The 22,911-nt window shown below is 44.9% G+C and overlaps 1 protein-coding gene across 1 annotated transcript in view; it reads left to right on the top strand.

The window, feature by feature from the left end:
• The window catches only part of frem3 (Fras1 related extracellular matrix 3), a 417,152-nt gene that overhangs the window by 106,170 nt on the left and 288,071 nt on the right, over positions 1 to 22,911 (top strand). Inside the window, exons 3-5 of the mRNA XM_041178465.1 lie at positions 1,829 to 1,975; positions 3,578 to 3,808; positions 21,147 to 21,272. Coding sequence (XP_041034399.1) covers positions 1,829 to 1,975; positions 3,578 to 3,808; positions 21,147 to 21,272 — 504 coding nt within the window. The remainder of the gene's footprint in view (positions 1 to 1,828; positions 1,976 to 3,577; positions 3,809 to 21,146; positions 21,273 to 22,911) is intronic.

Below are 22,911 nucleotides of genomic sequence, written 5' to 3'. Positions count from 1 at the left end.
CGCATGCATTGCAATCGTTATACATTCCTTTCTGGCGCATTAACACAGTAGGTAAAGTGGCTCAACCATGGCTAACAAAAGAAATTAAGGATAGTATTAGATCCAAAGAGGAGTCATATGAAATTGCTAGAAAAAGTAGTAAGCCTGAGGATTGGGAGCAGTTTAGAATTCAGGAAAGGAGGACCAAGAGATTGGTTAAGAGGGGAAAAATAGAGTATGAGAGTAAATTTGCAAGGAACATAAAAGCAGATTGTAAACGCTCCTGTAAGCATGTAAAAAGAAAAAGATTAGTGAAGGCCGATGTAGATCCTTACCATCTGAAACAGGAGAATTTATAATGGAGAACAAGGAAGTGGCAGAGCAATTAAACAACTACTTTGGTTCTGTCTTCACTGAAGTTTATACAAATTAACAGAAATGCTGGGGAACCAAGCATCTAGTGAGGAGGAATTGAAGAAAATTAGCATTAGTAAAAAAAAAATATTGATGGGACTGAAAGCCGATAAATCCCCGGGGCCTGATAATCTACGTCCCAGGGTACTAAAGGAGATGGCCATGGAAACTAGATGCTTTTCCCCAGCTGGTATCTCTCCCTGAGATACCCAAAACCATACTCTAAACTCATTATTACTTCAGCTGCAGAGCAAACACGAGTTCGCTGAACTCAATCCCCAGAAGCCTTGCAATATTTCTTACCAGAGAGCTTAGAACTCCTGCCTTCACTCTCTGACATACTCTGTACTTTTCTGTCTGTCCCTGTATCTCAGTGTGTTACTGGACCCCTGTCACTAGGCAACAGTGCAGGTTTTCTACTTTGTTTATTCCCAAAGTCACTAAATTACTAACCCCTTTGTAACCCGTCTCTTCACTTCAAGGTTTGTGAAACCTCATTAAAAATGCATGTATACAAACAAATCCAGAAAACCTGAGCTTTTTGTGAGGAGGCCATCCAGACTTCCTGGCACCAAGCTCACAAAAAAAATAAAATGAAACTGAAACCATGTTCCACCTTTCTTAACACACAAATATGAATAAAAAATTAAACTTAAAGGGCAGGATTTTCTGCTCTCACTCATCGCCGGGATCTTCTGGTCCCGCCACAATTCAGTGCACTTCTGGCTGGGGCGCCACCTCACATGTGGCGGGTCCTGCCTGCAACGGGGCTGGAAAATCCCGGCCAAAGTTATACATTGTTCCTAACACTATCTTAAAAAATATCTCCTGTTACTTTAACTGCTTTTACAGTTTTCGAAATTCTCCCCTATGCTTTTGTTGCCTCCAGACTCGATTGCACTGGTGCTCTCCTGTGTCTTCTTTCACTGAGGCACCATGCTTTGCAATTTCCTCCCTAATCCTACGACTTCTCCAGCCTCCACTCCATTAAGATCCCCCTTAAAATTCACTTCTTTGACCAAGGTTTTTATTACCCCAATATCTTTTTTGTTTTCTTGCCTTACATTTCTGTGAAACATCTTAAGATGTTTTGTCTACACTAACAGTGTTTTGCAAGCTGTTGCCGTATTACAATGGAAATTTGAATCTTCAGACAATGCGGTGAAATATCACAGCATTCCAATCAGTGTATAAAGAAACCACTCAGTGAGCTGTTCACAAAGTATGTGCTGAGATAATTGTATAAAAAAAGAGTTCAAGCATGAAATCAAGGATGCTATAGCCCAGCTTGTAGTTTATCCTGATTGTAAAAGGTGTTTCTGTGCTACAGTCTGTTGCTAGATTGACTACTGCTGCAGAATGTGTAACATCACTCTCTTCCAGTATGATTGCCTAAAGTGTACTTTTTCTCCTTATTCAACTCATAAAACCACAGGAGGGAACAAACTGAAGAGTCAGCCGTTCCGCCTGAACTGGGCTTGGATTTCCTTGGAGAGAGAATACTACCTAGTGGATGAGGACTCCCGGTTTCTAGAAGTGACACTGAAACGAAGAGGGTACTTGGGAGAAACATCTTTCATTGGTAAGCATCTGCGAAGAAATCACGTGAAAAAGAATGGAACCACTTCACTTTCTATTATATCACAGCTGTTTCACAGCAGAAACCTCAAAAGCTTGCTGGTGTTCCACCTGGTCCAAAGCATACTTTAATAGCAGGATAGTGTCACAATTTGAAAGAAAATATAAACAGTTGTAATTAAAAGCACACTCAATAAATGCTACCACTTTGCCTCCCACCGTGAGCATCCTAATTAGTCATCCTGATGCCTGTTGCATGAAGAAAGAGTATAATTGCACTTTACAAACATTCCCCAAAGAAAAACATCAGCGCTCCCATTTGGCCACTGTATATTTTGTAATACGTCAGCTGCCAGACAGAGAAAATAGAATTACCAGGATGAAAGGGAAAGGCTTTGTAACTCTAAAACATAGGACTTTGTTCAACTCCATTACCAGCAGTGCTCCGGTTGTGTCCAGGAACGATCACTTCTGGAAGGTTCTTGCTTCTATTTAGAAATGAATGATAGTTGATAACTGTTCATTTAACATGTTTTAACTGAAGTTCAAATTTATTTTACACCCTTTAAACAGAACCACAAAGATTAATTGGACTAGCGGATTCATGAAAGAAACAGCTGGGTTTTAAAGAGATATTGTTGCAAATTATTCTGACATGTCAAGGATTATGGCTAGAGAATTGTTTTCAAACCCAAGTTTCTTTTGCTTTAACCATTTTAACTGAGCTTGGAGTATGAAAGTGAGTACATAATCAAATTGAGTACAACTCTGCAAAAGGCAGTGGTGTAAATGTTTGTCTTCACAACATGAACAGTAGTCTGGTGGATTGAACTGCCAGCCCATATTGAACCCAGCTTATTTTCCTTCCATTCAAAAACCTTCGGCTGTCTCCCTCCAACCCACATCCCTAATTCAGGCAAATAAAACTTACCTTCTGTGGATAATCTTGCTGGAATGTTACTTGAATCCAGTGTAAGAACTTGAGAGACTCTTTCACATCAACATTTCTACCCTCAAAACGACCAGGTGTCCGTCCAGTTCTCTCCACAAAATCTTCGGCTCAAGTATATGTCCATTTGAAACAAGATTATAGATACGGGTGGTACTTATTAATATTGTAGTGATAAAGTTTGAGCCAACTCAGGTAAATTGTGCATGTTTTCTAGTGTGTCTTCATTAGAAAACATCCTCCTCATCTTCTTATTTCAATCACCAAGCTATCATTGGGAACATGGTGTACAAAACCTAGCAAAGCAAACATCTCTAAACAATATAAATAGTCACTACCCTTTTCTCCACTCTCACACATGGACACACTATAACACTCTAAGACTCATCATATGGCTGGTGGATTGGCCAGGGGTTGAGAAATGAAGGTGGGGAGGCAGGGAGTGGACTTAAAGTTTTGTCTCGTAGCTGGGCATGAGCTTGGTGGAGTGGGTCACCCACCTGCTTTACCTCATGGTGTTTAGAAACACCGCTACAAATTAAAATGCTCATATTTTAGAAATTGACTTTTTCAGGATGTAGAAGCTAAAATTGTAATGAAATCAGAGTCCTGTAATAAAGGATGGCATCAGTTTTATTTCTCCTCCTTTCCTTCTAGGCATTGCCACCAAGGATGGAAGTGCAGAAAAGGATAAGGATTTCAAAGGGAAGTCCCAGAAACAGGTCCAGTTCAATCCAGGCCAGTCTACTGCAACCTGGAGAGTAAAGATACTTGCTGATAATGAATATGAGACTTCCGAAACATTCCAGATAGTCCTGTCTGACCCTGTCATGGCTGCGTTGGAGTTCCCAGAAGTTGCTACAGTTGAGATTGTTGATCCTGGTGATGGTAAGAATAGCATGAATGTCAAATTTGATTTAAATGACAAAGAATGATTGACCTTGTTGTGGAGTTAACTAGTTTGCTTGAAAATAAACTCACAATGCACCCAGAACACTGAAATCTTCACTCAGAGATGAACTTGCATGTCAGTCTTTTATGACATTTATGGCTAGCTGTCTCCTACAAAGTGACATTTCCCATCTCAGTTGAGTCATCGGGGAAGGAGATGGAGGACTGACAGGTGAGGGATTTGCTGCTTGGTGCTACTGAAGTGAATCTCCCGACAACTCCATGAGAAAAAAAACGGTGATAGCATCTACAATGAAAATTATAGTGTGAACACAATGCAGTGGAAGGGCAAATGGTTGGAAAGAAGTGTAAGAGGGGACAAAGGAAACAATCTTCAAGCATTTGCAGAGGTGCAAATGTGGTGCTTGCGAATCGGTCACCTACTATTTCCTCTGCATGATTTTCTTTCAATAACTTCAATATGTGTATTCAATGGTCTCACCAAGTAAGTGAGTATTCAATACAGTCTCAGTGTGAGTGTAAATGTCAATATCATCCCATCATGAGAATTACTATTTATACAGTCTTACCATTACAGTCTCACATTATGAGGCAGTGCTTGATACAGTCTCAGTGTCCTCAGTTTGTGAGTGAGTGTTTGCTACAGTCAAAGGCTGGACTTTTATTAGTGGGGGCCCCTGAAAGCTGGCAGCAACCCTACATCAGCTGTTTGTGGGACCACCGCACGCATTTTTTTGGTTGTCTGACATCTACTTAGTTGTTGTCAGGTCTCTTGTACCTTCAAAGCACGGGCTTCTGCCCCGGGAGCAGCCGATTATTGCTAGGACTGTGTCTGGAAGAGAGGGCATCATGGGAGCAGGCCACCCTCACAACCAGATAAGTGGGGTCTGGGACACTAGGGTCAGTCAGGAATGCCCCAGTGAGGGGATTGGGCAGGGGAATTGGTGTTGCCGCAGGGGTGACCTTTGTTGCCATGGGGCTTCTCCATGGACCACAGAGTGCCTGAACAGGCAGGTCCCCACAACCCTATACCACACAACCACCCACCCTTTCCCTGCGCGCACCCCCCCCCCCCCCCCCCCCCCCCCCCCCCCCCCCCCCCCCCCCCCCCCCCCCCCCCCCCCCCCCCCCCCCCCCCCCCCCCCCCCCCCCCCCCCCCCCCCACCCACCAGCCCCCTGCCGGCCCACAAGAAAATGGACATGGTAAAATGGCAGCAGCGGCAGGAAGAGGCCCTCAACTTGCCGCATAAATGGCTACTTGTCCACTGGGTAATAGGACTGCCTTCTATCATCCTCACAGCTGGTAAAATGGCCTAGAGGCAGGAAAACACCGAGTCTTCCCTTGCCAATAAATTGGCACCACCTGCTTCCTTGACCAACCTCAGAGGGCTGGTAAAATCTAGCGCTTAATTTGTGAATAAGTGTTCAGTATAGCCCCACTGTGTGAGTGAATGTTTGATACAGGCTCACTGTGTGAGTGAATGTTTGAATCAGGCTCACTGTGTGAGTGAGTGTTCAGTACAGCCTCACTGTGTGAGCGAGCGTTCAGCACAGCCTCACTGTGTGAATGAGTGTTCAGTACAGTCTCAGTGTGTGAATGAATGTTTGATACAGGCTCACTGTGTGAGTGAATGTTTGATATAGGCTCACTGTGTGAGCGAATGTTTGATACAAGCTCACTGTGTGAGTGAGTGTTCAATAGTTTCACTGTGTGAGTGTTCAGTACAGCCTCACTGTGTGAATGAGCATTCAGTACAGTTTCACTGTGTGAATGAATGTTTGATACAGGCTCACTGTGTGAGTGAATGTTTGATACAGTCTCACTGTGTGAGTGAGGGTCCAGTATAGTCTCACTGTGTGAGTGGGTGTTTAATACAGCCTTACTGTGTGAATGAGTATTCAGTACAGTCTCACTGTGTGAATAAATGTTCAGTACTGTCTATGTGAATGAGTGTTTGATACAGGCTCACTGTGTGAGTGAGTGTTCGATACAGTCTCCCTATGTGAGTGAATGTTTGACATAGTCTCCCTATGTGAGTGAGTACTCAATACCATCTTAGTGGGTGAGAGCATTTGATGGTATCACTGTGTGAATGTGTGTTTGTATCAGTGCATGTATACCCTTGATACAGTCTCGCTGTAATTGCTTGATAGTGTAGAGTAAAGTGTTAACTCTAATAATAGCTGCTGGGTAGGTGCATAAGGAGCTATGTTGTAATGATAAAAGCTAAGACTGCGGATGCTGAAAATCCAGAACAAAAACAAAAACAGAAATACCTGGAAAAACTCAGCAGGTCTGGCAGCATCGGTGGAGAAGAGTAAAGTTGACGTTTCAAGTCCTCATGGCCCTTCAACAGAACTAGTAAAAATAGGAAAGGGGTGAAATATAAGCTGGTTTAAGGATATTTCACCCCTTTCCTATTTTTACTTAGTTCTGTTGAAGGGTCATGAGGACTCAAAACATCAACTGTGCTCTTCTCCACTGATGCTGCCAGACCTGCTGAGTTTTTCCATGTATTTCTGTTTTTGTTTTTATGTTGTAATGATGTCACTCACTGAGAGAGATGAGTGAGGAGCATCTTAGCGAGGAGCTGTAGCTATGCCCTGATGTGGTATCACCTTGTAAATAGTTAGTGATGTAACTTAAAGTGTTTTGAATGAAAGACCATTGTCTCCAGTCAAATCCCTTCTCGAGTAAGAGAACCAATGTTTCCAAGACAAACCTACAATGACAGAGATAGAGTCCCAATATGTGTGTTTGATCTAGTCTCACTGCAAATAATTTATACAGTTACAGTGGGAGTGTTTCATACAGTTTCAGTTTGAGTCTTTGATTTGGCCACAATATGACTGTTTGATACATTTTAATTGTGTCAATGTGAGTGTTTGGTACAGTCTCAATGTGAGGGTTTGACAGTCTCATTATGAGAGTTTGAAACAGTCTCAGTGTGAGGATTTAACACAGTCTCGGTGTGAGCATTTAACACAGTCTCGGTGTGGGTGTTTAACACTGTATCGGTGTGAGGGCTTGACACAGTCTCGGTGTGAGCTTTTAACACAGTCTCGGTGTGAGGGCTTGACACAGTCTTGGTGTGAGCTTTTAACACAGTCTCGGTGTGAGTGTTTAACACCATCTCAGTGTGAGGGCTTGACACAGTCTTGGGTTGAGTTTAACACAGTCTCAGTGTGAGGGTTTGACATAGATCAGAATTGTCCCAGATTTGCACAAAATGCGGTAAAAAGTTGTTTTACCCACTGGTCGTAATACTGGGTTTTTGCAATATATCACCCCATTCCCGGTGCAGCCCAACTCATTAATAATGCTTCCCAAGAAACACGCTGGATCGCTGGTGGGGCAGCCTCTGATTTGCCTGCCATGCCATCACCTCAGGCCTTCAGTAACCTGGGCACCATATTTGAAGGGTTGCCCCTGCACAGAGCTGGCACTCCCTAAGGGATCGGAAGCTGCTCAAAATCATGGCTGCCAAAGGGAGGAAACATGTGGCCCCCAAACTTAGTGACACCTCCCTCGGGCGCATACTAGACACAGTGGAGGCCCACCATGAAGTCCTTTGGACTCAGTTATGTCACAGTTGCTGGAGCTGCAAAGGCAAGCTCAGGAACATCAGGAAGGGATGGCCGCTGCACTGCTCAGATTGCAAGGCACGATGGAGGAGTTCATCTGCCTTCAGTCTGAGATGATAGTGCCGGCATGCCAACTTACCGAGTTCAACACTGATAGGATGGCAGCTTCCATAGAGACCTTGGTCCAGGATATTGGCCCTGCACTGCTGCACAGGCTGAACTCCATCACTGACGGCATGGTTAGCCTCCAGCTGTGTCAGTGTGACCGGGGTGCCAGGCAGCTTGATCTCACCCCAGCTTCCCCTTCTCCTCAAGGAGTCGTCTAGGGGCTCTCGGGCACCCATAGGGAGGAGGATCAGCAGGTGCATACTCCGGGTGACTTTGGGAGTGTCCGACCCATTCGTATCCCCTCTTCCTGTGACCTCAGCAGCTCCAGCTCCACAGGCCGAGGAGGGTGCCACTGCCACACAGCAGGACCCTGAAAGCAGGCTGGGGCCCTCCAGGTATCGGCCCTCCAGAGGACACTTGCCAAGGTCAAGGTCATAACGGACAGGCCATAGCAGTCAACAGGCTGCCTCCACTCCTGCTATGGATGTAAGGGGAGCACCAAGATGTAGCGGCAGGGTTAAGAAGGTTAAGAAGATATAGTTGCACAGCCTGGTGTTAATCACTTGTACATAATGTTGACCATTGTAAATAAACTCCCAAGAATGTCTCTCTATCTATGGCTCCTTGTTCTGATGAGCAGCGTTCGTGTCACTCAGGTGTGAACCCTTAGTCCCTGCACAAGATAAAGGCAGGTGCCTCAGTCCAGGGCCTCTTCCCTGTCCAGTCTGTAACATTCAGACCAAAATGATGATCCGGCCTCACACTCCCTGGACACATTACTGATGGCTGCACTTCGATGGTGCTTGTCATTGCTGCCAGAATGTCATGGGCAGGTGTCACAGAATTCTCTCATACTCTCTGTGTGCTGTCATGACCTTTGAGGTGGAGCTGCCCCCCATCTCTTCAGCATCTGTGACCAGTGACGCTGTGCTCCTGAAGGGGACAGGTGCTGAAGGCTGACAAAGGATCAGGTGCTTTTAAAGTTTCACAGCTGTATCTCCATGATATGACCCTGATCACAGTGTGCAAGCGATCTGCCCTTATTTAGACAGGAGTCAGACATTAACAGAAGCTATGTGAAGATCTATGGAGTGTCCTCATTGCATGTCATCAGCATCCTCCTGGAATCTAGCGATTATTAGGTCCTGTGCTGCGTCTGCATGACATGAGCCTCAGCACTGAGCATGTGTGCGCTGCCATCAGCCGCACAGGAGTCAAATATTCCCAAATGCAAGTGAGGATGTCAGGACTGTCCTCACTGCAGCTCATCATCATCCTCCATGAATCTTACAGCTATGAGGACCTCCCAAGCGCGCCCGCCTCGTCTGACCAATGTAATGGCCTTATTGCTGGTAGCTTCGCCTTCGAAGACCACCATAGTCATCCCCTTCGATGTCCCCGTCATCAGAGGAGACATGCAGCTCCTCCTCAGCCAAGTCCTCCCACAGTTGCAGTGCTAGGCAGGAAGTGGCGATGATGTGCAATACCTCCTGGGGACTGTATTGCAGTTCTCCACCGGATCAGTTGAGGCACTGGAACCTCATTTCCAAAACGCGTATTGCTTGCTCCACCAAAGCCTAGGTCGCGGCATGAGCCTCGTTATACCATCGTTGCTGCAGCCTGAGACCACCGCACGGGCATCATCAGCCACATCCTCTGTGGGTAGCCCTCGTCCCCGAGGAGCCAACTCTGCAGCAGCTCTGGACCCTGGCAGATGTCAGGGATCTGAGACCTGCTAAGGATATAGAAGTCATGGACATTCCCTGGGAATTGTACGCAGACCTGCAGGATGCGTTTGTAGTGGTTACACACCAGCTGAACATTCAGCAAGTGGAAGCCCTTGTGGTTGATGTTGTTGACTGCTTGTTGCCATGGAGACATAAGCACCATGTGAGTGCATTCAATGGCTCCTGGCACCTGTGGAAAGCCTGACATCTGCACAAATCCCAGCACTCTTACTTCCTGGCTTCCCTGACCCTGGGCAAAATGCACAAAGCCCTGGGCCTCAGTGAAAACAGTATTTGTGATCTCTTGGATAGACTTGTGCGAGATCCTGCACAGGTCACCTGTGGAGCCCTGGAAGGAGCCACCGGCGTAAAAATTGAGCACTGCTGACACTATCACGGCCACTGACGCTTGATGCCCTCTATGTCCGTGCGGCACCAAATCCTGCAGCAGGTGGCATAAGTGACTGACCAATTTCCTAGAAATGCACAGTCTTTGGCGACACTAGTTCTTGGTCATCTGCAGGAATGACAGGCAGTGTCTGTAGGCCCTGGCCCTAACCAGACACCTACGAATGACAGCTCTCTGCGATTCTTCAGCTGGGTGTGCAGCAGGCCCTTCTGCCCTTTCATCTTGAGGGAGGTGCTCCTCCCTTTGCTGAGCCAGGCCCCTCTGCTGCTCTCTCCCCTGTAAGCATTAGGCATATTGTAAATCATCAGGCTCCATGATCCTGATGTTCTGCTCCTGCAGAATTAAAGAGAGAGATACATGGGTTACCATAGGTACCCTGAGAACCACTTTTGGTTAGGTCTGAAGGCTCTTTCACCCCTGCAGGAGAGTGCAGGCCACCACTTGGATGGCCAGTGTGTGTTACACTTAATGGCTGCCTGAAGCCCCAACCACCTCCGCCCCACTCCACCTGCCTGATTGACAGTAGCTTTGCCCATTGGGACTGCAGCTGTGCTCTCAGCTCAGGCACAGGCATTCTCCTAACCCACACTGCAAGGCTGCATTGTTAGCTTGATCCATGGGGGAGACTGGTCCAAACCTGAATGATGACATTACAAGGGGCTGTGAGTGGCTCCACCAGTAACTGCTCCGTGGCCAGCTTTAGCGAGGAGATTGTACGATGTACACAGGCATCCAATTGTTCTGAAATCCACTAAAATGCTCATTAATTTGCAGTCTGAGCCCAAAGGGTGAAAATATCTGGAGCATCTGGTGGCACATTCATGCTTTTGTGTTGCTTGAGTGGGCAGAAAAGTTTCAGAGGCCCAACTCCAAGCACGTGGAGCTGCAGCTGCGGAAGAATGTTCACTTTTAACAAGCTTTTCCAAGTCCCTGGCTGCATCCCTCACCCCCACTTCCCCCAACCCCCCGGCATGTTCTTGAGTAATTCCTTCAGTCTGTGCTGCCTTTCACCAAACCCCACCCCTCGGCCTGACCTGCACTGGAGCGCTTGCCCCAGTACTGCACTGTCAGCCGGCCTGGAAAAGCAATTTGTCTGTGCCCCCCACAAATGTACGGCATCTCTTCCTTGATGCCTTATGGGTGATGTTCGCGAGCACTGCGCAAGGTTGTGTGCACTGACCTCTAGGTTCCCCTCGAAGTTCAGAATGCCTGTGTTTGTCTTTTAAAGGCAGTTGTGAAGCACGCCATTCTAAAGTCATACCAACGTGGGCAGTAAATTTGACCTGGGAGGATGCTTCCAGCAAACAGGGCTTATAATGAGATGCTAAAGTATTGAAATTAGGCTCCTGACATGCGGCAGCTGGAAATGCAGCTTGCCACTGACGGGTGAAGTGGATGATTGGAAACTGGTTTTATGACAACGTGAAACCAATTTTTTTTGTTTTCTTGCCAAATTGCCCTCTCCCCACCCAGCATGACATCTGACACCAATGGGACGTGAAAATTCCAGCCATAGTCTCGTTGTGAGGGTTTGACAGTTTTGCTTCGAAGATTTGACATAGTCTCAGTGTGTGTTTGACACAGTTTCAGTGTGAGGGCTTGACACAGTCTCAGTGTGAGTGTTTGACACAGTCTCAGTTGAGGCTTTGACACAGTCTCAATGTGAGTGTTTGACACATTCTCGGTGTGAGCTTTGACACATTCTCAGTGTGAGGCTTTGACACAGCCTTGGTGTGAGGCTTTGACACAGTCTTAGTGTGAGGGTTTGACACATTCTCAGTGTGAGGGTTTGACATAGTCTCGGTGTGAGGGTTTGGCACATGTTCAGTGTGAGGGTTTGACAGTCTTGATGTGAGGGTTTGATCCAGCCTTGGTGTGAGGGTTTGACACAGTCTCAGTGTGAGGGCTTGACACAGTCTTAGTGTGAGGATTTGGCACATGCTCACTGTGAGGGTTTGACAGTCTTGATGTGAGGGTTTGATCCAGCCTTGGTGTGAGGGTTTGACACAGTCGTGGTGTGAGGGTTTGGCACATGCTCAGTGTGAGGGTTTGACAGTCTCGGTGTGAGGGTTTGATCCAGCCTTGGTGTGAGGGTTTGACTCAGTCTCAGTTTGAGGGTTTGACACAGTCTCGGTGTGAGGGCTTGACACAGTCTCACTGTGAGGGTTTGACACTGTCTTGGTGTGAGAATTTGACACAGTCTCACTGTGGGGGGTTGACACATTAGGAATGTTTGATAAGTCTCGGTGAGTATTTGTTATAGTCTCAATATGAATGTTTGATACCGTCTCAGTGAGTTTGTTGCAGTCTCAATATGAGTGTTTGATACAGTCTCAGCGAGCATTTATTATAGCCTCAATATGAATGTTTGATACAGCTTCAGTGAGTTTTGTTACCATTTCAATATGAGTGTTTGATACACTATCAGTGCATGTTTGTTATAGGCTCAATATGAATGTTTGATACAGTCACAGTGAATGTTTGTTATAGTCTCAATATGATTGTTTGATACAGTATCAGTGAGTATTATTTAGTCTCAATATGAGTGTTTGATAGTCTCAGTGTTTGTTATAGCCTCAATATGAATGTTTATACAGTCTCAGTGAGCGTTAATTATAGCCTCAATATGAATGTTTGATACAGCTTCAGTGAATGTTTGCCACCATCTCAATATGAGTGTTTGATACACTATCAGTGTGCATTTGTTATAGGCTCAGTATGAATGTTTAATACAGTCACAATGAATGTTTGTTATAGTCTCAATATGAATGTTTAAATAGCCTCAGTGAGTGTTTGTTACAGCCTTAATATGAATAACAAAAACAAAAATACCTGGAAAAACTCAGCAGGTCTGACAGCATCTGCGGAGTGGAACACAGTTAACGTTTTGAGTCTGTATGACTCTCCAACAGAACTAAGGAAAAATAGAAAAGAGGTGAAATATAAGATGGTTTGGGCGGGGCGGGGGGAGGCAGTGAGACAGGTAGAGCTGGCTAGAGAGCCAGTGATAGGTGGAAATAGCCAAAAAATGTCATAGACAAAAGGACAAAGAGATGTTGAAGTTGGTGATATTATCTAAGGAATGTGATAATAAAGGTACAGAAAGCCCTAGTGGACGTGGGGTGGGGAAAGGGATCGAAATAGGCTAAAAGGCAGAGATAAAACAATGGATGGAAATACATTTAAAAATAATGGAAATAGGTGGGAAAAGAAAAATCTATATAAATTATTGGAAAAAAGGGGGATCGGAAAGGGGGTGGGGATGGAGGAGAGGGTTCATGATCTAAAATTGTTGAACTCAAAATTCAGTCCGGAAGGCTGTAAAGTGCCTAGTTGGAAGATGAGGTTCTGTTCCTCCAGTTCTTTTACTGCCTCAATATGAGTGTTTGATACAGTCTTAGTGACTGTTTGTTACAGTCTCAATATGTGTGTTTAATAGTCTCATTGAGTGTTTGTTACAGTCTCAATATGAATGTTTGATACAGTCTCAATGAGTGTTATAGTCTCAATATGAATGTTTGATACTGTATCAGTGAGTGTTTTCTTACTGCCTCAAGATGAGTGTTTGATACAGCCTCAGTGAGTGCTTGTCACAGTCTCAGTATGAATGTTTGATATAGTCTGAGTGAGTGTTTGTTGTAGCCTCAATATGAATGTTTGATACAGTCACAGTGTTTGTTATAGTCTCAATATTAATGTTTGATACAGACTCAGTGAGTGTTTGTTATAGTCTCAATATGGTTGTTTGATACAGTCGCAGTGAGTGTTTGCTGTTGTCTATGTGAGTGATTAATACAGTCAGTGAGTGTTTGTTACATCTCAATATGAATGTTTGATACAGTATCAGTGAGTCTTTGTTATAGTCTCAATATAAATGTTTGATACAGTCTCAGTGACTGCTCATTACAGTCTCAATATGTGTGTTTAATAGTCTCATTGAGTGTTTGTTATAGGCTCAATATGAATGTTTGATATAGTCTCAGTGAATGTTACAGTCTCAATATGAATGTTTGATACTGTATCAGTGAGTGTTTTTTACTGCCTCAATATGAATGTGTGATACAGTCGCAACATTTGTTATAGTCTCAATATGGATGTTTTATACAGTCTCAATGAGTGGTTGTTATAGTCTCAATATGAATGATTCAGCATCAGTGAGTGTTTGTTACACCTCAATATGAATGTTTGATGCAGTCTCAATGAGCGTTTGTTACAGTCTCAGCATGAATGTTTGATAGTCTCAGTGATTGTTTGTCAGAGTCTCAGTATGAATGTTTGTTATAGTCTCAGTGAATGTTATAGTCTCAATATGGATGTTTTATATAGTCTCAATGAGTGGTTGTTATAGTCTCAATATGAATGATTCAGCATCAGTGAGTGTTTGTTACACCTCAATATGAATGTTTGACGCAGTCTCAATGATTGTTTGTCAGAGTCTCAACATGAATGTTTGATAGTCTCAGTGATTGTTTGATATAGTCTGAGTGAGCATTTGTTGTAACCTCAATATGAATGTTTGGGGAAGTAAACTATCTAATTGAGACCTCAGACCAGGAGAAAAAGCAACAGCTGTGCCATGTCATCATGATAAAGCAATGTCACTGCTGAGAAGGGGACTAACAGGAAATGGCCTGTCCCATTATCCCTGACCTAGAGGATAAGGGTAAGGGTGGGGATGAATTGGAGGGAGACATTGGTGAGGCCCACATTGAACACCCTACTACTCGGCTACCAACACAGAGATACTAGTGAACGTAGACTCCTTATTCACCCACCTAAGTGCAGAACAGCGAGCGGACATGACGTGGCTGCCCACTGCATTTAAAGGCTGATGCAGTGACCAGAGCCACCTCCTACTGGATACCCTGGCTGGAAGACTGCATAGAAAGAGTGCCGACATTGCAAGGATAGATGTACTCAAGGGGCACTGGCAAGTTCCCTTGAGTGCCTGTACAAAGGAAATCCCCACCTTCATAATGCGCTATCCCAATGGCGAGTCATGCCATTTGAACTCCGAAATGCCCCAGCCACTTTACAAAGGCTGGTGAATCAGGTATGGAGGGCTTATCCAATTGCATTGTGTACCTAGACAACCTCCTAGTGTACGGCGACACCTGGGAAACTCACTTACAGCAACTGGAAGCCCTCTTTCAGAAAGTACAGTCAGCTGACCTAGCGGTCAACCTTGCAAAGAGCGAGTTCACAAAGGCTCAGGTGGTCTCTCTAGAACACGTAGTGGGTTAAGGATAAGTACTACCCAGGGCTGCAAAGGTACAAGCAGTAGCACAATTCCCCATTCCCACTACGAAATGGAAATCATGAGGTTCTTTGGTACGTGTGGATTCCACCACAATATCGTCCCAAACTTCAGCGCTGTAGCCACCCCGCTGACAGACCTACTACAAAAACAAGCAAAGGTAGTATGGACTGAGAAATGCCAGACAATTTTCGAAAGGCTGAAAGCCATTTTAACAGGCGAGCCTGTGCTTGCAGCTCCTAACTTTAACCAGGCATTTAAAGTAGCCATTGATTTGCATGACATTGAGGTAGGGGCTGTCCTCTTCCAGGAATACGAATCAGAGATAGAGAGACCAATCGGGTACTTCGCCAAAAACTAAACAAGCTTCAGAAACAGTACTCCACATTGGAGAAGGAAATCCTTGGTTTATTACTGACTCTCAAACAATTAGAGATATATGTCCGACATGGATATAGAGAGACCACAGTTTATACTGACCACATCCCATTAACCTTTGTGGAAAAGTTTAAGACATAGAATGCCAGGTTATTCCATTGGAGTTTGGTTCTCCAACCGTACCACCTAAAAATCACCTACATTGCCGGAAAATCAAATGTGATTGCAGACGCCCTGTCCAGAACTTAAAGTAACCCAGTTAGAACAGAGGTGGTGACATAGTGGTATTGTCACTAGACTGGTAATCCAGAGACCCCAGGGTAATGCTGTGGGGACCCGGGTTTGAATTTTACCACGGCAGATGGTGGAATTTGATTTCAATAAAAAATCTGGAATTAAAAGCCTAATGTTGATTGTTGAAAAAACCCATCTGGTTCACGAATGTCATTTATGGAAGGAAATCTGCTGTCTTCACCTGGTATGGCCTACATGTGACTCCAGACCCACAGAAATGTGTTTGACTCTTAAATGCTCTCTGAAATGGCCTAGCAAGCCACTCAGTTGTGCCAAAGCACTAAAAAGTCACAAAAAAGGAATGAAACTGGGCGGACCACCTGACATCTGCCTAGGCACCGGAAACAACAACAGCAACCCCAGCCCTGTTGACCCTGCAAAGTCCTCCTTTGGCTTGTTACAAAATTAGGAGAGTTGCCTCATAGACGAGTTAAGCAACAGACTGACATACTCATACTCATAGTATCATGTCCCAGATACCCCCATCACCATCCCTGGGAATGTCCTGTCCCATCGGCAGAACAGACCCAGCAGAGGTGGCGGCACAGTAGTATACAGTCGGGATGTAGTGCCCTGGGAGTCCTCAACATCGAGTCTGGATCCCATGAATTCTCATGGCATCAGATCAAACATGGGCAAGGAAACCTTCTGCTGATTACCACGTACCGCCCTCCTTCAGCTGATGAATCAGTGTTACTCCTTGCTGAACATCACTTGGAGGAAGCATACCACTTGGAGGGTAGCAAGAGCACAGAATGTACGCTGGGTGGGGGGCTTCAATGTCCATCACCAAGAGTGGCTTGGTAGCACCATTACAGATCGAGCTGGCCAAATCCTAAAGGACGTAGCTGCTAGACTGGGTCTGTGGCAGGTGGTGAGGGAACCCACAAGAGGGAAAAACATACTTGACCTCATCCTCACCAACCTGCCTGCCGCAGATGCATCTGTCCATGACAGTATCGGTAGGAGTGACCACTGCACAGTTGTTGTGGAGATGAAATCCCATCTTCACATTGAGGATACCCTTCATTGTGTTGTGTGGTGCGACGACCAAGCTCAATGGGATAGATTTCAAACTGATCTAACAACTCAAGTCTGGGCATCCAGAAGGCGCTGTGGGCCATCAGCAGCAGCAGAACTGTATTCAAATACAATCTGTAACCTCATGGCCTGGCATATCCCCAACTCTACCATTACCATCAAGCCAGGGGTTCAACCCTGGTTCAATGAAGAGTGCAGGAGGGTATGCCAGGAGCAGCACCTAAAAATGAGGTTTCACCCTGGCGAAACTACAACACAGGACAACTTGTGAGCCAAACAGCATAGACAGAGCTAAGCGATTCCGCAACCAATGGATCAGATCTAAGCTCTGCACTCCTGTTATATCCAGTCCTGAAAGGTGGTGGACAATTAAACAACTCACTGGAGGAGGAGGCTCCACCTATATCCCCATCCTCAATGATGGAGGAGCCCAGTGCATCAGTGCAAAAGATAAGGCTGAAGCATTTGCAGCAATCTTCAGCCAGAAGTGCCGAGTGAATGACCCATCTAGGCCTCCTTCGGAGGTCCCCAGCATCACAGATGCCAGTCTTCAGCCAATTTGATTCACTCCACATGATATCACAAAATGGCTGAAGGCACTGGATACTGCAAAGGCTATGGGCCCTGACAATATTCCGGCAATAGTACTGAAGATATATGCTCCAGAACTTGCCATGCCCCTAGCAAAGCGACACTTGTTTAGCAATAGCCTGCTCACTGATGTTTTGTTTGGGTTCCGCCAGGGTGACTCAGCTCCTGAATTCACTGCAGCCTTGGTTTAAACATGGACAAAATGGCTGAACTCCTGAGCTGAGGTGAGAGTGACTATCCTTGATATCAAGGCAGCATTTGACAGAGTGTGGCATCAAGGAGCCCTAGCAAAACTGGAGTCATTGGGGATCAGGGGGAAAACCCTCTGCTGGTTGGAGTCATATCTAGCACAAAGGAAGATGGTTGTGGTTGTTGGGGATCAATCATTTCAGTTCAAGGACTTGACTGCAGGAGCTCCTCAGGATAGTATCCTAGACCCCAATCATCTTCAGCTGTTTCAATAATGACCTTCCTTCCATCGTAAGGTCAGAAGTGGGGATGTTCGCTGATGATTGCACAATGCTCAGCACCATTCGCAACTCCTCAGATACTGAAGCAGTCCATGTCCAAATGCAGCAAGACCTGGACAATGCCCAGGCTTGGGCTGACAAGTGACAAGTAACATTCATGCCACATTTGCCAGGCAATGACCATCTCCAACAAGAGAGAGTCTATCCATCGCCCTTTGACATTCAATGGCATTCCCATTGCTTAATCCCCCACTACCAACATCCTGGGGGTTACCATTGACTGGAAACTGAACTGTACTGGCCATATAAATATTGTGGCTACAAGAGCAGGTCAGAAACTAGGAATCGTGCGTTGAGTAACTCACCTTCTGACTCCCCAAAGCCTGTCCATCATCTACAAGGCACAAGTCAGGAGTGTGATGGAATAGTCTCCACTTGCCTGGATGACTGCAGCTCCAACAACACTCAAGGTGCTGAACACCGTCCAGGACAAAGCCACTTGATTGGTACGCCTTCCAGAAACATTCATTTCTGATGCACATTGGCAGCAGTGTGTGCCATCCACAAAATGCACTGCAGGAACTCACCAAGGCTCCTTAGACAGCATCTTCCAAACCCACAACCGCTACCAACTAGAAGGACAAGGGCAGAAGATACATGGGAACACCATCACCTGGAAGTTCCCCTCGAATCCACTCACCATCTGACTTGGAGATATATTGCCATTCCTTCATTGTCACTGCGTCAAAATCCTGGAATTCCCTCCCTAACAGCACTGTGGGTCTGGCTAAACACAGGGACTGCAGCAGTTCAAGAAGGGGCTCATCACCACCCTTTCAAGGGCAATAATGGATTGGCAATTATTGCTGGCCTAGCCAGCGACGCCCACATCCCGTAAATGAATAAAAAAAGAGATAATATTGACCAGGGCTCAGACCGTGAGTGTGTGTGTGTGTGTGTGTGTGTGTGTGTGTGTGTTTATGTGTATGTGCCTGTGTTTGTGTGCATGTGGGTCTTCTAAAAAAAAATCCCTTTGTCATGAAATGAGAATTTCATTCGTTGTGTGGAGGAAGTGTCAGGACAGCTGATCACAACCCCAAATTACTTAATGAATTTTTTAAGTTAGACATCTGTTTTTTAAAAAGATCTGAAAACAAAAGTTAGCTGAGAATGTAAAGTAACCACTTCCTGGAGTATTCCTATGTGGATTATACTTGACCAACCAGCCCAGAGAGACCATGGAGTGTCACACCTAAAAAAGTGTCAAGCTACTTCTGGCAGAGACACTTAAAAGTAGGAGGTGCAATGCAACAACTGAACTTTAATCTCCTGTGGTTGCGGAAACAATGGAGACTGATTTCCACATCTCAGCCAAAATCATCTCCTGTTGAGTGATATCTCAGAATGTAGATATGATCTGAATTGATAGAAAGCAGATTCTAGGAGAAAGACATGTTTGTTTTCCCCTTCCAGGAACACACAAGAAAAGGGGTTAAAAAGCTAGCTGCAAACCTGATCTGTGTGTTCTAGTTCTGGTGCGCTTCTGGGTGCTGTGAAGGTCACAACAGAAGAACATCAACCAGACATTCCTGCAGCTTGCAGGTAGAAATCTCTCTCTCTTCCTTTCTCTGTCTGGCTGGAAGCAAGTCAGCAAAGCCACAGTCAAGAAGAAAGCCGGACAACCCCTTTAGCTAACCCAAAGAATCAAGCACCTCCAAACCAACTGCTCAACTGCCAAAGTAAGCTCTACTGCAATCACACAAATTAACAGTCACAAGGTTTTGCCATCTGCTCCTCACTGACAAGTCAAAGACTGATTCGCACATCTTTTTAAACTTTTATTTTCAGACTCAGCTTCTCATTTTTGATCTGTGTGTGTGTATTGCATTTTGATCATTTTTTTCTCGCGCTTTTAATAACTAATAAACTTACTATTTCTTTGACTCAGGAAAGCCTGGTTAATTGGACTGGGAAAAGCTATCTATGAGGGACGGGATCCTTTTTAAATTAACCTTGTTGTGACCAACCGAGGAGGTTGAATAAAGAAGGGAAGCAAGTTCATCCCTCCTCACCCGTAACATAACAAAATTGGGGTCCCGTTCGTTAAGTTAACAATTTGCGGTATCTTGTCCGGGATCATGACAAATCTGGAGAACCTCACCCGGGACCAGTCATTACAGTGTGTTTGATGCAGTCTCAGTGTGAGTGTTTGGTACAGTCTTAACATGTGTGTTTGATACAGCCTCAATACGCTGTAGCTTCCGATGGAGTAGCAATTGAGACTGATTGCCACTCCACTTGAAAGTTCTTACCTTGAAATCCAAGCGACCCTATCTCATCCGACCTTCCAGCTCAGGCCGGGCGAGATCTGGGCAGTGCAGTGCATTGGAGACCCTGGAGGGGCCTAGCATCAAGAGCTGCAGAGTCGCAGGTAAGTAAGCCACACAAGAGTGAGAGGCAATTTGATTGCGACTTGATTGAAACATATAAGATCTGAGGGGTCTTGACAGGGTGAATGTGGAGAGGATGTTTCCTCTTGTGGGAGAATCTAGAACTAGGGGTCACTTGTTAACAATATGGGGTCGCCCATTTAAAACGAAGATGAGGTGAAATTTTTCTCTCAGAGGGTCATGAGTCTTTGGAATTTTCTTCCTGAAATGACAGTGGAAGCAGAGTCTTTGTTCCTGGTAATCAAGGAGGTGATAGGTTATCGGGGGTAGGCGGGATGCAGATTTGAAGTTACTATTAGATCAGCCATGATCTTATTAAATGGCGGAGCAGGCTCAAGGGACCAAATGGCCTTCGCTTGCTCCTTATTTGTATGTTCAAATATACTCCTATTTTACGGCACTAGCTGCTGTGAACCAGGTTAGTTTAAAGGTCCCTGACAAGGCAGGGAGAAGGTAAGTGCATAAGGTAAATGGTTAGGATTGGGTAGTGGGGGTTGTGTCAGGTTTGGTCTTTGGTTGGGGGGGGATTTGGTCTCCTTGGGCCCTGTGGGGGTGGGGGGGGGGGGGGTGGTGTTGGGGGGGGCGGTGTTGGGTGGTGGGGGGGCAGCGGTGACTGGGGGGCTGGTGCAGTGTCAGGTCAGCTTGGGCTTTGGGTGGTGTTGTGTCAGGTTGGGTCGGGCTTTGGGAGGATGGGGAGCCAGGTTGGGTACATTTTCAGTGTGAGTCTCTGAAAGATCCCAATGCAACTCCCTGCTATTTTCCCAGCTCTGCCACCCCGCAGCTAGCCCACAACCAAAGGACTGCAAAATTTTGCAGCCTTTTCTGGAACAGACTTCATTTGAAAGAGAATCATTTATCTTGTATTTCTTTTTTTCAGTGAAACTGTTTGATGATAGAACTACACTTCAGTACACCCATTAAAGAGATTAGATTAGTGAAGAGCAGTGAATTTGGTGAAGCTCAATACTGACATCCAACAACACTTTCCTTTTCCTTTTCAACAGAATCAACAGTTTACATTCCCCAATCAGAATACAGGATTGAGGAGGATACTGGTGAAGTGCTCATTCCGGTGAGGAGGTCTGGTGATTTTAGCCAAGAGCTCATGGTCATCTGCTTCACACAGCAGGGTACGTTTACAAATATTTATATTTCTTTAACATCATTACAACACCTTAAGACATTTCATACAGTGAATTATCTCTGGAGTGCAGGAACTGTTATGTGGACAAATATTGATCATGCAAATAATCAGGAAAAGGAAAATGAGGATTGCACCAAGGATTTTTTTTTCAAAAAATGAATTAATCATGCAGGAATGATATGGAAGATGAAGAAGTTAGGAAAAAAGCTTCTGTAGAATTCAGTGGGGGTCTGCTTGAAGGCATTTCTTATCTAAGAACTTGATCTTGACAACATTCAGAAGCATGAATGTATGCAGTCTAGTATCCAATATCTGGGCGATCCCTAGAGCACATAGATACCAAATCATTGAAGTTACAGCTCCCTGGCCAGGGATCAAATTGGAGATATGGGTAAGGTGGATCACTGTCATTCAGATTGCAAAGCAGAGCTCCTCCATCTTTTCACTGTTTCTTCAGTACATACAGTACAGATTAACAGAGAGAGATTTGCTCGGTGGAACTCAGATGAAACCTTTACATAGTATTGTGGATGTTGAAAGAGAGGAGAAAAGGCTGAAAAACTTTATAGACATCACCTGAAAATGGTTGACGTGGATCTTAGCTTGTCAAGAGAATGCTGTGTGACAGCTTGGTTTACATATTATGTTTGTTACTAAGCTGAAGGACAAAGTAATTGAGAGGATTCCTCTGCACATCTAACATGATGAAGACAGTACTTGTAATGAAGAATGTTTGCACAATTATTCCAGAAACCACGTAACTTTGAAACTAGTTGACTTCAATCTGAAGTTGTAAGTGTTCCACTGTCTGTTTCAGAATGATCTTTGAAAATCCAGTGTACCAGCATCACCTGGTAAGGTAGGGAGGGCCAGATTTTGAGTGTACTTTGTCAATGCAGATGGAATTCTGTGGGGGAGGTTGCCATTGGTCTCCTGTGGTAACTCCAGCAGGATTTCAGCCCAATGTATTTAAATCACAGGTAAGATCAATGTACATGAGCAGAAGTCCTTGTTGACCACCAAGGAGCTTTTTTTTGTTGCAGCTGAAGAAAAGCAATTAGTCCATGCCTGTTTGAAATTGGGTTTCATTAAAATCACAGTAGAGCTGAAGAGGTGTGCCTGGATACCATAGATGTCTGGTCCAGATAGAAACACTTAAGTTAATCAACAATGTCTTTGCAAAGGAATTTCCACAAAGGTACAGATTTAATGAAGGCTTTTGAACAACTAAATAACTAAGTTAAACTGAATGGCAGTTTGTTTTGGAGCATCGTGAATAAATGACATAGAGGACCCATCTTCCCTTTGTATATGTGGTATTAATGGTAGATGAGTCCTGTAGTGTTATTAGAACACATAAATAAAGGCTGATTTTTTTTCTCTTTTTAGTGCTTTTTAAAGTTATAACTGCTCTTCCATAAAAAACTGTAAAAGTTTTTAACTTCCCTGTGCTTGTCTGTCAGCTGCCAGCAGTGATCTTCAGAAAGTCACAGGGCTAAAGGTCATCCAATCTCCTCAGGCAGCAGTGGATCATTGGGGAAAGCATTTTTCTAAGTGTTGAGGGTCATAGAAAATCTCAGTGAGAGTTTGCTTCCTGCTGCATAAGGTCAGGCTGCTAAATCTCC

The sequence above is a fragment of the Carcharodon carcharias genome, chromosome 1, assembly GCF_017639515.1.
Source record: "Carcharodon carcharias isolate sCarCar2 chromosome 1, sCarCar2.pri, whole genome shotgun sequence".
NCBI lineage: Eukaryota > Metazoa > Chordata > Chondrichthyes > Lamniformes > Lamnidae > Carcharodon > Carcharodon carcharias.
The sequence above is the reverse complement of the archived record's forward strand: the minus strand, read 5'-3'. Positions and strand labels throughout refer to the sequence as shown.